The following is a 12,668-nucleotide window of genomic DNA, read 5'->3' as shown; positions in this document are numbered from 1 at the left end:
GAGAGAGACTTCACCCTGAGTCATAAGGAAAAGGGGATGGCGTATTCTCTTAGCTACTTCCTGCTGAAAAGGGACGCTGTGGGTAAAAGCATTCTTATTGACATGTTCCATGGACCATGAGGAAAAGCAGCACCATTCCCTGAGGCGTTCCTCTACAAACCAGCGAGTTATCACTCTTCACCATAGAATCCTCAGGCTAATCTTTAAAAATCAAGCATTTCTTATGCATATTAACTTTTGGGAGTCAAGCTATAGACAAACAAGGGAAAAATTTCCCTCTGTCCACTGGACTGTCTTCCTTTCCTAACAGGAAGGACAGTGGAGAAATGAAAAAAATCTTACGAGGTCCCACCGAGATTTGAACTCGGATCGCTGGATTCAAAGTCCAGAGTGCTAACCATTACACCATGGGGCCACCACACTCCGATAACGTACCAGTTTCTCCTGTGACTTTTATCCCTGAGTCACTAGCCCTTACCAGCTAAATGTTATAGTGCTTTTCAACAACTTTATCGCCCTCTAGTGGATGGTTTTGAAAATGTGTAGGTGTTTTGGTTATCAAAGACACAATTAGACTGGACATGAGACTAGTTAGGCTCATAGACTCTAAACAACAGACCTGAGCCCAGTCCTACCCTGTGCCATCGTCAGTAGGAACTAGGAAGTCCTTGCAGTGCTCAAGACAGTTCTGCACAGTGAATTATCCAGGAATCTACTGACTTCCATCAAGGGACCTTGCGGGCTCCACCTAGGTTTTCATGTACCTCTTTTTTGTATGTGTATGTATTTGCTTTCTAGAGGGCAGAGTCTATAATTTTTTTTTTCTAGGGTGAGTTAAATTCTACAAATCATATTCGTTTTTCATTCACTCATAGATACATATTTTGTTTTAGAATATTAATTACAATTGATTAGTGTAACTAATTCAGTGTCCTATAAATCTCTTATCATACATTGCCTTTGCTATCACTCAACCTATCTAGTTATTAACTTTTACTCCCCTCCCTCTCCCTTTGCATCTCTCTTAACCATCTGAGAATGATTCTATCTGTAGTGTGAATTCAGGTACCTCTTCTATTAATAGTCAGACTCCTGCTCCTGTTTTTGTTTGTACCTTACTGAGTCATCTTATCATATGAAATTGGCAAAACTGTGGAGGATCTTGTCAGAATTTTAACTTTTCCTCTGAGATAGGAAGTCAAAGTTTCTTTGTAAATGTCTGAGGGAGACTGGCCTTTAGAACTCTGAGTTACCAATAAGTCTGAACATTATAGGAAGCCTAGCTGACAACATATAGTTGAGAACCCCAGATGAAATCCCAACTGACAGCCAGACATGTGAGTGAAGATGTTCTTCACTGTCACCTCAGGAATCACTCCCAGTCAATCATTTCCAGCAAAGCTACAGAGCAAAGGCATTCCCACTGTGCCTGCCCCAATTCTGGACCAATAGAATCTGTGAACTTAAGAAAATCTGCTTTAAGCACCTTATAGAGTAGTTTGTTTATGTAGTCATATATAAGAATAACTAAAGAAAAAAGTTTTGACGTATTCACTCTTTTAGTATTGCACAATAGGAATTTTTTTTCCACCACCATAAATAATGTGAATATCAGTGTTCATGTCTCCTTATAGGTCTAGTTAAAGATTATTTTTGTTGCTGCTTTGTCTCTTACTATAAAGAAATCTATTTCTTATATATAAATGAATATCTCTAAACATATTTATTTAGAAAATTATTGGCTCTGTGGCCTGCCATTTGAGGCCATCAGCTGCTTCACAGGAGAAAGATGAAGCAGATTGTTTCTGTAGAGATTTATAAACCCCTCTGTACTGTAGGCAGGAACTCCAGTGGCCTAATAGCAAAAAGATTCACTGCAATCCCAAAAGCAGTAGTTTGAATGCAGCAGATGCTCCACAGGAGGCAAAGAGCAAACAACTGTTTGGTAAGGTCTCTGCGAGTTGAAATTGATTCGATAGGTGTGAGTTTTTGAGTTGAAAATGACTTGATATCAGTGAGTTCGGCTTTTTGTGGTCTGTAAGAATGAGGTGAAATAAAAAAGAAATAAAAATCACAAGGAGACATGTTATTACTGTCTAGTTGGAAATGACTCACAGCTGACCCTCCAGTAGGATTTCAGAGGCTGTATGTCACATGAGAAGATATTGCCCATTTTTCTCCCTCAAAACACCTGATGGATGTGAATGGTCTTTTTGGGTTGGCACCATCATATCCTATGCTCCCAGAGCTCAGAAGTGGCAGGAAATTACACACTCTAGCTATTTACTGTCATTACATTAAGCACTAAAAATCTGTTGTAGTGTGTTGTGCACTATAAAATTCAGGCCTGGTAGTGGTATCGTGAGCACAATTGAGAACAAGACCCCTGTGGTAGAAGTCATCTTTGTAGGGATAGTATTTTCCTTCTCCTTTTAAAAATGATACTAGTTTATTTACAAAATTAGAATATATTGTTTTCCACACCAGATTCTTCCAATTTCCCTTACCTCCTGCCCCATTAAATTGTACAACCCCATGATTAATTAGTCCCTCTCGCACACACACATCCTCATCCTTCTGCTTCCACCTCTCTTCCACGGATCTCATTCTACAACAATGGTTTTATACCATATTTGCCTTGTGGGACTGAGTTAGTTCACTCTGCATAAGGCTTTCCAGTCCCTCTCAAGTTAGGTAATAATTTACAAAATCAATGCTCCTGTATGCTGCGTTGTATTCTATTGTATACATGTATCATAATTTCTCAATCCATTTGATTGTGGTTTGACATCTAGGCTCTTTCCATGTTCTAGAGATGGTAAATAACGCTGCTATGAACATTGGTGTACAAGTCTCCGTTTGAACCTCCGTTCTTATTTTCTTGGGGTATATTCCAAGCAATGGGATAGTTGGGTCATATGGAATTTCTATGAGGAAGCACCAAACTGTCTTTCAGAGTGGTTGAACCATTTTACAATTGTGGGGATAATTTTATGACACAACTAGATATAAGCAACTGATTTGTCTGCAAAAAAAGTATTTGTCTCTTTGTGGTGGCAAGAGTCATAATTTTATGACACTAGATTTTCTTGAGCGAAATGTGGAGCAAATAACCGGGTGAAAGATGTCTTACCTCAGTTGATAAGATAGAGACAGGCAGATCTGAGGGCTATCAGCTGAGAGGTTAGACGCATGAGTTTGGTCCAGCTTCCAGCTCCTCTTTTATTTTCCCGTTTCCAGTATAATTTTTATAAACAGGCCCTAAAAAACCCCTAAAAAACCCTTATGGACAATAGAGGGCAAGGTAGGAAGTATTGGTCAGCTACTTTTAAAATGGAAGGTTTAGATCTGCTGTTCATAGGATCACCATGAGTTGTATTCGACTTGATGGCACCTAACAACCCAACAGTTTTTATAAATGACAAAACTGCACTTTTACATCCTGGGGGTACAGTCTTTTTATCTGGAAAGATAGTAAGATACCAGATCAACACATTTGAGAGGTAACTTACTCAATATACTAGTGCTTCTTTAGAAGACTGTCATGGGGAAATCAGTTTTATAAATATCAAATTAGTTCCCCCCACCCTCGAATTTGAAGGAAGGGTATAAAACCTGCATTGGACAGAATATGGGCAAAGACAAAAAGAGATGAAGTTATTTCAAAGACTTTCCACCAAGAGATAAGTAAAATATGTTCACAAGTAACACATATAGCACAAGTAGAGCACACAGAAAACTAACACACATAAAGGTTGAATGGTCTGCATAAAACCATAAAAGTCCTTGGTTGTAAAACTATCTTTACATTAGTTGTGTATGCTCTCCTGGAAGGTTGAAGATAAAGCTCTATTGAAGGATGCTTAAAAAACCAAACCAAAACAAAACAAAAAGAGAGAGAAGAAAGAAAAAGAGATCCTCTAAAATAACTGTTGCTTTCGTGTTGATGCTGAGTTATTGTGGCTCCACTCTTAAATATAGAATCAAGTTTTCACAGAAGCAGATTTCCATCTTTAGTAGTGCTGATGTGGTAAATTTTAATTACCAACCTTTAGGTTAGTAGCCAAGCACTAACCAGCACCCAGGAACCTACCTCACTGAAAGACACCACAGTAACAAAATATTCTTCAGCCCTTTCCCCCGATTTCTTCAGGTGAAGACAGAAAAGGAATCAAAGCCTGGGTGTTTATTCTAGCAGTTACATGTGTTAAGAAGACCTTTCTGAGTGAGTTACATGGTTGTTTCCTAGAGACAACAGAGGAAGAATAGATGGAAAATAATCATTGGCTAACTTTTGTTATCTTTATCTTGTATTCTTTGCACAAGATAGATTTTATCAAGTTTATAATTCACAGATATTCTATCACAGGAGAGGATTTGCAGGATGTTAAAGGTCACCGTGTTTCCTTTATTTCTGTGAATTTGCTGTTATGTGATGCATTCTTTAATGGTTTAGATTTTACTCTGCACTCCAGAGACATCTGTCAACCTAATCCTAATTTCTTCCTTAACAGCTTTACAAATGAAAGTCTATCAAGAGTGAACAAGACGAGTCTCACACAACCAAGTCTCTCCCTGGTAGACTTTGCAAATCATCAACTACAACCTAGTGAGTGTCTTTCTTCAAGAGTTCCAAGTGAGTATTTAAAATGGCCAACAGATTGTTTTTAGATAAAATATACATATGCTTTTTTTTATGGAAGCTTTCATCAATATATGTACTTGATTGGTCTTTGAGGAAAGACTATAATACCTATTTCGGCTTGGTCATGTAATTTGCTGGATGGCGCAGATTGGAGAAGTGGCCTAGTTAGGCTAAATAATGTAGCACAGTGCTGGAACACTGTAAGTACCCAGTAAGTTTTATATAATTATCATGCACCGATAACTTACACAGCAAAAAGACCTGTTTCAGTGTTTTATTTGCATTTTCTTAATATTTGCATAAGCCTGTAAGGTAGTTAACATCCCTTGCAGACAGTAGTTCTGGGGTCTGATAAGTTCTATCCGTTCTGGTTTTTCCTGTGTAAGAAACTTAAATTGTTGTTGCTTTGTGCCATCGATTCGCCTGTCACTCTGCACATCTCTAAACTCTGTCCTGTCCTGAGCCAGTCTTATTGGCTTCGGGCATACTAAACCCATTGCCCCAGTTACCGGGTCAATCCATCTCCTCGGGGTCTTTCTCTCCTGCGCAGTCCTTCCACCTTTCCTAAACGTAAATTACTGCTGCTATTTTTCCTCTTTTGAGAAACAGGATTGATGATTAGTACCTACTTTGGAGGCTGCTCCCACGGCATGTGCTTGTTCCACAGATAGAGAAACTGGATCTAGAGTGGTTAAGCAAGCTATTTATTTGGTCAAATAGCAAGTGGTGAATCTGTTTAGCCAGACACTATTCTCAGTCCAATAAGGGCATAGGTGGGTTTTTTCCCCCCACTTTGCCTGCTTCTATTGTTTGTGACACATTTTCACATTTATTCTTTTTGCTTAAAGCACTCATATCCATAAGTCTACAGCACTTTTTCTCATTTCTGAAAGATTCACTGAACTGCCTACCTGTCCTCAGAGCCTCCACGCCTCTGAGAGGTCCAGGTAGGTGCCTCCACGTTAGTCTGGTACAGAGGGAAGGGGCGGAGCTACAACTGGTAAGCTTTCCCGCCTGTGTTCCTTCCAGTTTCCAGTTTGGTCCGATTGATTAAAATAAAAGGCGGACCATTTCTCTCAACCGCGCCGTTTCTTTCTCTGGGCTGTTTTGTTTAAAATGTCTGGACGCGGCAAAGGCGGAAAAGGTCTTGGGAAGGGAGGCGCTAAGCGCCACCGAAAAGTGCTCCGGGATAACATCCAGGGTATCACCAAGCCCGCCATCCGCCGCCTGGCCCGGCGTGGCGGCGTCAAGCGCATCTCCGGCCTCATCTACGAGGAGACTCGCGGGGTTCTGAAGGTGTTCCTGGAGAACGTGATCCGGGACGCCGTCACCTACACTGAGCACGCCAAGCGCAAGACCGTCACCGCCATGGACGTGGTCTATGCGCTCAAGCGCCAGGGTCGTACCCTCTACGGCTTCGGAGGTTGAGATTTTATGCGCTATTTTCCCTAAAGGCTCTTTTCAGAGCCACCTATATTTTGAAAAAGGACTGGAATACACAAGGCTATTTAAAAACAACCCTAATTGCCCCCTAATTAGGAGACAATTCTCTCCCGCTCGAAGATGTTGACGAAGGAGTTCATGATGCCCATGGCCTTAGAGGAGATGCCGGTGTCGGGGTGGACCTGCTTCAGCACCTTGTACACGTACACGGAGCAGCTCTCCTTGTGGATGCGTTTGCGCTTCTTCCCGTCCTTCTTCTGAGCCCTGGTCACGGCTTTCTTGGAGCCCTTCTTAGGAGCAGGGTTGGGTTTTACTGGTTCAGGCATTATGAGAATAAGAAAAAAGGGCAAACAAAAAGCTGACTTGGCTTTATTTATAGGGATTTATGCAAATGAGGAGGAAGGCACTCCTTTGGTTATTGGTGATTTACTTTGATGATGTCACAGTCTAGGTTTGCCCAATCAAAAATCTACAGTTTGTAATATCGCATTGTCATTGGTCTAAATGAAAACAGTACATTAACCAATGGTACCGTATTCTTTTCGCGCCCATTAGTACCTATAAAAAAAAAGTGTTTGCAGGCCCGAATTACTGTTAGTTAACATTTAGCAGCATTTAGACATGTCAGGTCGTGGGAAGCAGGGCGGCAAGGCCCGCGCCAAGGCCAAGACTCGCTCTTCCCGGGCTGGTCTGCAATTCCCTGTCGGTAGAGTCCATCGTCTGCTCCGCAAAGGCAACTATGCCGAGCGGGTGGGCGCCGGCGCTCCGGTCTACCTGGCGGCGGTGCTGGAGTACCTGACGGCCGAGATCCTGGAGCTGGCGGGCAACGCGGCCCGCGACAATAAGAAGACGCGCATCATCCCGCGCCATCTGCAGCTGGCCATCCGCAACGACGAGGAGCTCAACAAGCTGCTGGGGAAAGTCACCATCGCGCAAGGTGGTGTGCTGCCCAACATCCAAGCCGTGCTCCTGCCCAAGAAGACCGAGAGCCACCACAAGGCCAAGGGCAAGTAAAAATAAGCAGTTTACTACACCAAAGGCTCTTTTAAGAGCCACCTACGACTTCTTGAAGAGATCTGAGCACTAATTATAGACAATGTTCATCGTAATGAAACAATACATAAAAATTACTCCTTTTGCAATACCAACCTGTTAAGGTTCATAACAAAAGTGGCCTTTGTTTTGAGTACTATGAGGTCACACTTAAGGTGGTATACCTATAATCCTACCTTGTATCGTCTCTTGCTTGTAGGGCGTTGAATGTACATGGCCCTCCTGTCTTCACTGTCAACGTGTGCCCTAGGGTAAGCACGGTGTGAAAGCATACGAAATTGTTATTTTAACGGAAGCAAGGACTATTCAGTCTCTATGGGAAGTTTTATGTACCAAACGTCAGGCGCTATAACCCTTTAGATTTGAGTTGTGGTCCTGTACAAACGCAAAGTTAAGGAGATGGCCGTGCACCATGCACTTGATACGGAACCAGGCAGTAACTAGCGAAACACCTTGAAGCAGGCTTGCTACGCTGGAGCGAGACATTGGGGCCTTTAGGAATTTAGTTACCGATGTTCCGGGGGTATAAGGGCAAGAGCCTTGATCTAAAAAGAAAGCAGTTGATGTCTTTTGGAAGCAAGGCTTAGTCTGTCACAAAGACATTGACACCGGAATTCCCAAATCTGGGGACCTGTTCTGCCCTCAGCAACCACCTTCATTCAGCACAGCACCTATAGTAGTTTACATGCCTTAGGGGAGTAGACAACTACTAGCACAGCAAGGCCAGGTGGCAACACCTCCAAATCAAACTCACTGCTGTTGAGTGGATTTTGAGTCCGTGATCCTCCATCAGATTTCTGGGGCTGTAAGTGTGTAGGAGTGGAGACTGCCCTTTCACCTTTCGAGTAAGTGTGGATCCCACCAAGTATGGATTAGACCGCCAATCCTTGGGTTACCAGCTCAGCACGGCTCTTTTCTTCCATGGGTGCAGACCAGGGGCAAAATCTAGACTCAGTCTAATTTTGGAAATGGAGTTTTAGTAGAGGGAGGGGAGGAAGATTCTTGCCTTGTAGAACCAGGGACAGTGCTTAGAAGATAGAATGTAACATCTGGCACCTGATTTTGGGCAACGCAACAGTTTTTTCTCTTGAGTGTTTTATTCCTGTTCCCTTTACCTGGTTCACAAATAAAGATACAAGTGTTTCAGGGCAAAGCATGCCCTATTGTTTAATCGTATTAAAAATATTAGAGCTTGATGCCCAATGGGATAGATTCTGTAAGAACAACTGTTCTAGGATAGAGGAAACATTATGCTGTAAGTTTAAGAGTGTATATTCTTTAGTAAATTTTCTCTTTAATGTTTCATATCCCAGATAAAAGTTCCTTATCAGGTGGAATTTTTTTAAGAGTATGAGATATGAGAAGAATAAAAGGAAGAGAGGGAAACCAGGGTTGTTCTTTTTAGTATAATAGATATTTTTTGCCAATTATGACTGATTACTTGATGTGTAGTTAAGCCGAATAAAGATGTGTTCTGCTTGGAAAATCCACACTGAAATTTAAAGATAGAAACCCCACACAAATTCACTCAAACTAAAAATGGAATACTTTTTAAAAAAATAGATTGCATGTTGAAATAATGTTATTTTGGCTATAATGACATGAGCAAATCCTATTTAAGATAATTTTATTATTTTATGTGTAATTAATCTAAAAAATGTGGTCATTATATAAATTTACCTTGTTCTCATTCAAAGTGCTGGTTTGTAAGGAAAATACGTTTGTTGGGAATTCAAGGCACAGACAATGAAGAATACCAGAGGATTTGGTACTGAGCAAATAAAACGATTCCTTAACCAATCCGATTGTGGTAAGATTGGCTCAGTTTTTAACCAATCAGGTTCTTACTGTCACTATAAATAGGTGGCATTACTGCATTGTCTTCACTTTTCACTTGCATCAATCAGGCCCTTATCATGGCTCGCACCAAGCAGACCGCCCGCAAGTCCACTGGCGGCAAGGCCCCGCGCAAACAGCTGGCCACGAAGGCAGCCCGCAAGAGCGCGCCCGCCACTGGCGGCGTCAAGAAGCCCCACCGCTACAGGCCCGGCACCGTTGCGCTGCGCGAGATCCGGCGCTACCAGAAGTCCACCGAGCTGCTGATCCGCAAGCTGCCCTTCCAGCGCCTTGTGCGCGAGATCGCCCAGGACTTCAAGACCGACCTGCGCTTCCAGAGCTCGGCCGTCATGGCGCTGCAGGAGGCGTGCGAGGCCTACCTGGTGGGGCTCTTTGAGGACACTAACCTCTGTGCCATTCACGCCAAGCGGGTCACCATCATGCCCAAGGACATCCAGCTCGCCCGCCGCATTCGCGGTGAAAGGGCTTAAATTATTTAGCTACAACCCCCCAAAAGGCTCTTTTCAGAGCCACCATATGTTGGAAAAAAGACTGTACTCTTTCAATTGGGCAGGCTCATGGCCCCTTTTGGACTTCATGGTTGGTTGAAATAAGATATGAACTACACATGTATTTTTTTATGTCTTGCTGATCGTTTTCTGCTAGGATTCTTATTGACACACCAGTTTGCAGTTCCTGTAATTTTTGTAACCGAATTTTGTGGGAAGGTAAAATCTTCGTCATTGATATCCCCAATATTTTAAGCCAATTAAAAAAAATTCCTCAAAAGTAGTACCTTAGCAGGAATTATTGGGTTTACTCCCCATGTACACATACTATTTACCCTCTCTAGTACCTGTATTTTAGAGCGGAAAAAACTAGTCTGAACCTGACAATTACAAAATTAAAGAACTTGCATTTTTTTTTCAAGTGAAACGGTGGTCATGCTGCCCTTTTTATGACTATAGTAGTGGCTCTGAAAAGAGCCTTTGTTTCTGTGGCTTCCCAAACTTCCTCTTTACTTAGCTTTATGGTGGCTCTCGGTCTTCTTGGGCAGCAGCACGGCCTGGATGTTGGGCAAGACGCCGCCTTGCGCGATGGTGACTTTCCCTAGCAGTTTGTTGAGCTCCTCGTCGTTGCGGATGGCCAGCTGCAGATGGCGCGGGATGATACGCGTCTTTTTGTTGTCGCGGGCTGCGTTACCGGCCAGCTCCAAGATCTCGGCAGTCAGATATTCCAGTACGGCCGCCAAGTAGACCGGAGCCCCGGCGCCCACTCGCTCGGCATAGTTGCCTTTACGGAGCAGCCGGTGAACGCGGCCGACAGGGAACTGCAGACCAGCCCGGGAAGAGCGAGTCTTGGCTTTGGCGCGCGCCTTACCACCCTGCTTTCCACGTCCAGACATAGTTAAGTAACAGAAAAGTGAGAACAAGATAGCATACAGCCAAAGTAGCCAAAATGCATTTTATAATCAATGATGGGTGCGAAAACAACGCCGTGTTATTGGTTAGTATGTTACTTTTTTTGTTTAGACCAATGGGAATGCTAGTTTGTAGCATGCTTGTTCTGATTGGACAATACTCACACATTGTGCAATCATTAAAAATAGCCAATAACTTTTGCACATTAACTTCCCTCATTTGCATAGGGGAGTATAAGTAAAGAGGGTAGAGGGTAGGAAGTTGTTTTCCTCTTGCTTTTTCGGGAATCATGCCGGAACCCACAAAATCTGCCCCTGCCCCAAAGAAGGGCTCGAAGAAGGCCATCACTAAAGTCCAGAAGAAGGATGGCAAGAAACGCAAGCGCAGCCGCAAGGAGAGCTACTCGGTGTACGTGTACAAGGTGTTGAAGCAGGTCCACCCCGACACCGGCATCTCCTCTAAGGCCATGGGTATCATGAACTCCTTTGTGAACGACATCTTCGAACGCATTGCTAGTGAGGCCTCCCGCCTGGCGCATTACAACAAGCGCTCCACCATCACGTCCCGGGAGATTCAGACGGCTGTTCGCCTGCTGCTCCCCGGGGAGCTGGCCAAGCACGCAGTGTCTGAGGGTACAAAGGCCGTCACCAAATACACTAGCTCCAAGTAAATCTCCTTTAAGGACTCGCCTTCCACTTAACCCCAAAGGCTCTTTTAAGAGCCATCTAAGCCTTCTAGGAAAGAGCTCGTTTGCTTTAATCATTAGCTGGTTTTATTTAGTTAACGTTTGCTTTCATAGGAGTAACCTTTATTCCTCGAAAGCTTACTATGAACCTGCATTTGGCAACTGGTTTCTGTACGCTTTCGATGACTAGTGATTCCCTTTTCTTGTTTGGGCTCAGTCTGCTGTAGGACTTAAGAAATCGCAGTAGCGATTTTGCCATATGTTTGTAAATAAAATAGTAAAGCTACTCTAGAGGTCCGAAGGTTTATTTCGAATAGCCAATATAGAGTATTGAGTAAGGTTGTAGTTGCAAGAAAGTTACCTCGCAGGACACAGGATTTGCAGGTTTCAGTTCTCCCTCCCCCACCCCCCAAATGATGCAGAATGAAAACTGGTTTTATTTTTCAGTCTCTGCCTACTAGGGTCTGGATAAATAATGAATTTACAAAATACGGTTTTTATTCAAAATTTGTAAATAAAAAAATAAAAAAGTCTACTAGCACAGATACGTGTGTCAGAAGAAATAAAGTGGTAGGAAAATGAAAAAAGTTTTCAGTTAAACGAGACAGAGTGCATAGAGGGTTCTGAATTTAAGGAATGTGGAGGCTGGGCACTTTTAAACTAGACCAACTACTATGAAGCTTCTCATTCTGGTAATTTACACTAGATGTGGTTAGTGGATTTTACTTTCTTGCCTAACAACAAAAGAGCTCTACTTCAACTGAATTCTGAGTCTTTGGGATGATTTACTTGAACTGTATGAAGAGTTGCTATAAGTTCGTATTGACTGCTAGGCAGTTTATATTTGGCGATTTGATGATACACAACAGCAACAATGTTGTAGAAAAAGATACTGCTGGCTTAAAAAGTAAAGGCTGTCATTAGGTTGTTGGCTAGAGAATACAAAGAAAGCAACAGACAACTTTGAGTTGAGGCTTCCAGGTAGAGCTGATCTTGGGTTTATAAGTGTTCTCTGATATTTTTTTACTTAAGTTTACTTTACTTGTGTATACAAAAAATATATTCTATTGACATAGTTGCTAATAATGTTTGAAGCCTGAGAGACTGGGGAGAGGAAAGCCTCAAGGAGGATCTTAGTGCAATTATAAACTGACATGTTGTAAGGAGGTCCTTGGAGAGGGACACCATGCTTGGTAGGGTGGAGGGACAGCGCCCAAGGGGAAGGCCCCCTATGAGGTGGATTGATTCAGTGATTGGGATAATAGGGATGGGTGTATCAGCGACGGTGCGATTGTCACAGGACAGAATAGAGTTTAGGAATGTTGTACATAGGGTCGCTATGAGTCACAAGAGACTCAATGGCACATGACAACAACAATATATACATGTATACCATTTATACACATATATAACTTATACACCATTTATTGTAAAAAACCAAACTCAAACTGAGTGCCAGAACACTGACACACAGAAAATAAGATTTTAAATGAAATGTATTTTAATTTTTACACACTGAAATTTCACAATATAGCCTTGTTGTGGCTGTTGTTATGTGCCGTCGAGTCGTTTGCGACTCATAGTG

The 12,668-nt window shown here is 42.5% G+C and overlaps 3 protein-coding genes, 1 non-coding gene and 1 pseudogene across 4 annotated transcripts in view; 4 read left to right on the top strand and 1 right to left on the bottom strand.

Moving 5' to 3' along the window:
- Positions 1-343: 343 nt before the first annotated feature.
- On the bottom strand, positions 344-415 carry TRNAQ-UUG. Its single transcript has one exon. It is a non-coding gene; the product is annotated as a tRNA-Gln (tRNA).
- A 5,346-nt stretch (positions 416-5,761) lies between these two features.
- Positions 5,762-12,668, top strand: part of LOC102857810 — a 12,417-nt gene continuing 5,510 nt past the window's right edge. The window contains exons 1-3 of the mRNA XM_006903215.1: positions 5,762-6,068; positions 9,005-9,388; positions 10,379-10,388. Coding sequence (XP_006903277.1) covers positions 5,762-6,068; positions 9,005-9,388; positions 10,379-10,388 — 701 coding nt within the window. The remainder of the gene's footprint in view (positions 6,069-9,004; positions 9,389-10,378; positions 10,389-12,668) is intronic.
- LOC102854695 (histone H2A type 1-like) lies at positions 6,710-7,102 on the top strand. Its single transcript, XM_006903209.1, has one exon. It carries the CDS (start codon positions 6,710-6,712, stop codon positions 7,100-7,102), a length of 393 nt encoding a protein of 130 aa, XP_006903271.1.
- LOC102855096 (histone H2B type 1-M-like) lies at positions 10,688-11,068 on the top strand. Its single transcript, XM_006903210.1, has one exon. The coding sequence runs from the start codon at positions 10,688-10,690 to the stop codon at positions 11,066-11,068; it is 381 nt and encodes a 126-aa protein (XP_006903272.1).
- The window catches only part of LOC102857005, a 3,761-nt pseudogene continuing 2,850 nt past the window's right edge, over positions 11,758-12,668 (top strand).

Source organism: Elephantulus edwardii, unplaced genomic scaffold (assembly GCF_000299155.1).
Source record: "Elephantulus edwardii isolate Elephantulus edwardi_28Jun2011 unplaced genomic scaffold, EleEdw1.0 scaffold00538, whole genome shotgun sequence".
Taxonomy (NCBI): domain Eukaryota; kingdom Metazoa; phylum Chordata; class Mammalia; order Macroscelidea; family Macroscelididae; genus Elephantulus; species Elephantulus edwardii.
Note: the sequence above shows the minus strand (reverse complement) of the source record. Positions and strands in the feature narration are given on the sequence as shown.

Excerpts from the sequence above, each read along its gene's own strand:
- LOC102854695 (XM_006903209.1), top strand. The coding sequence starts at position 6,710 with ATGTCAGGTCGTGGGAAGCAGGGCGGCAAGGCCCGCGCCAAGGCCAAG.
- LOC102855096 (XM_006903210.1), top strand. The coding sequence starts at position 10,688 with ATGCCGGAACCCACAAAATCTGCCCCTGCCCCAAAGAAGGGCTCGAAG.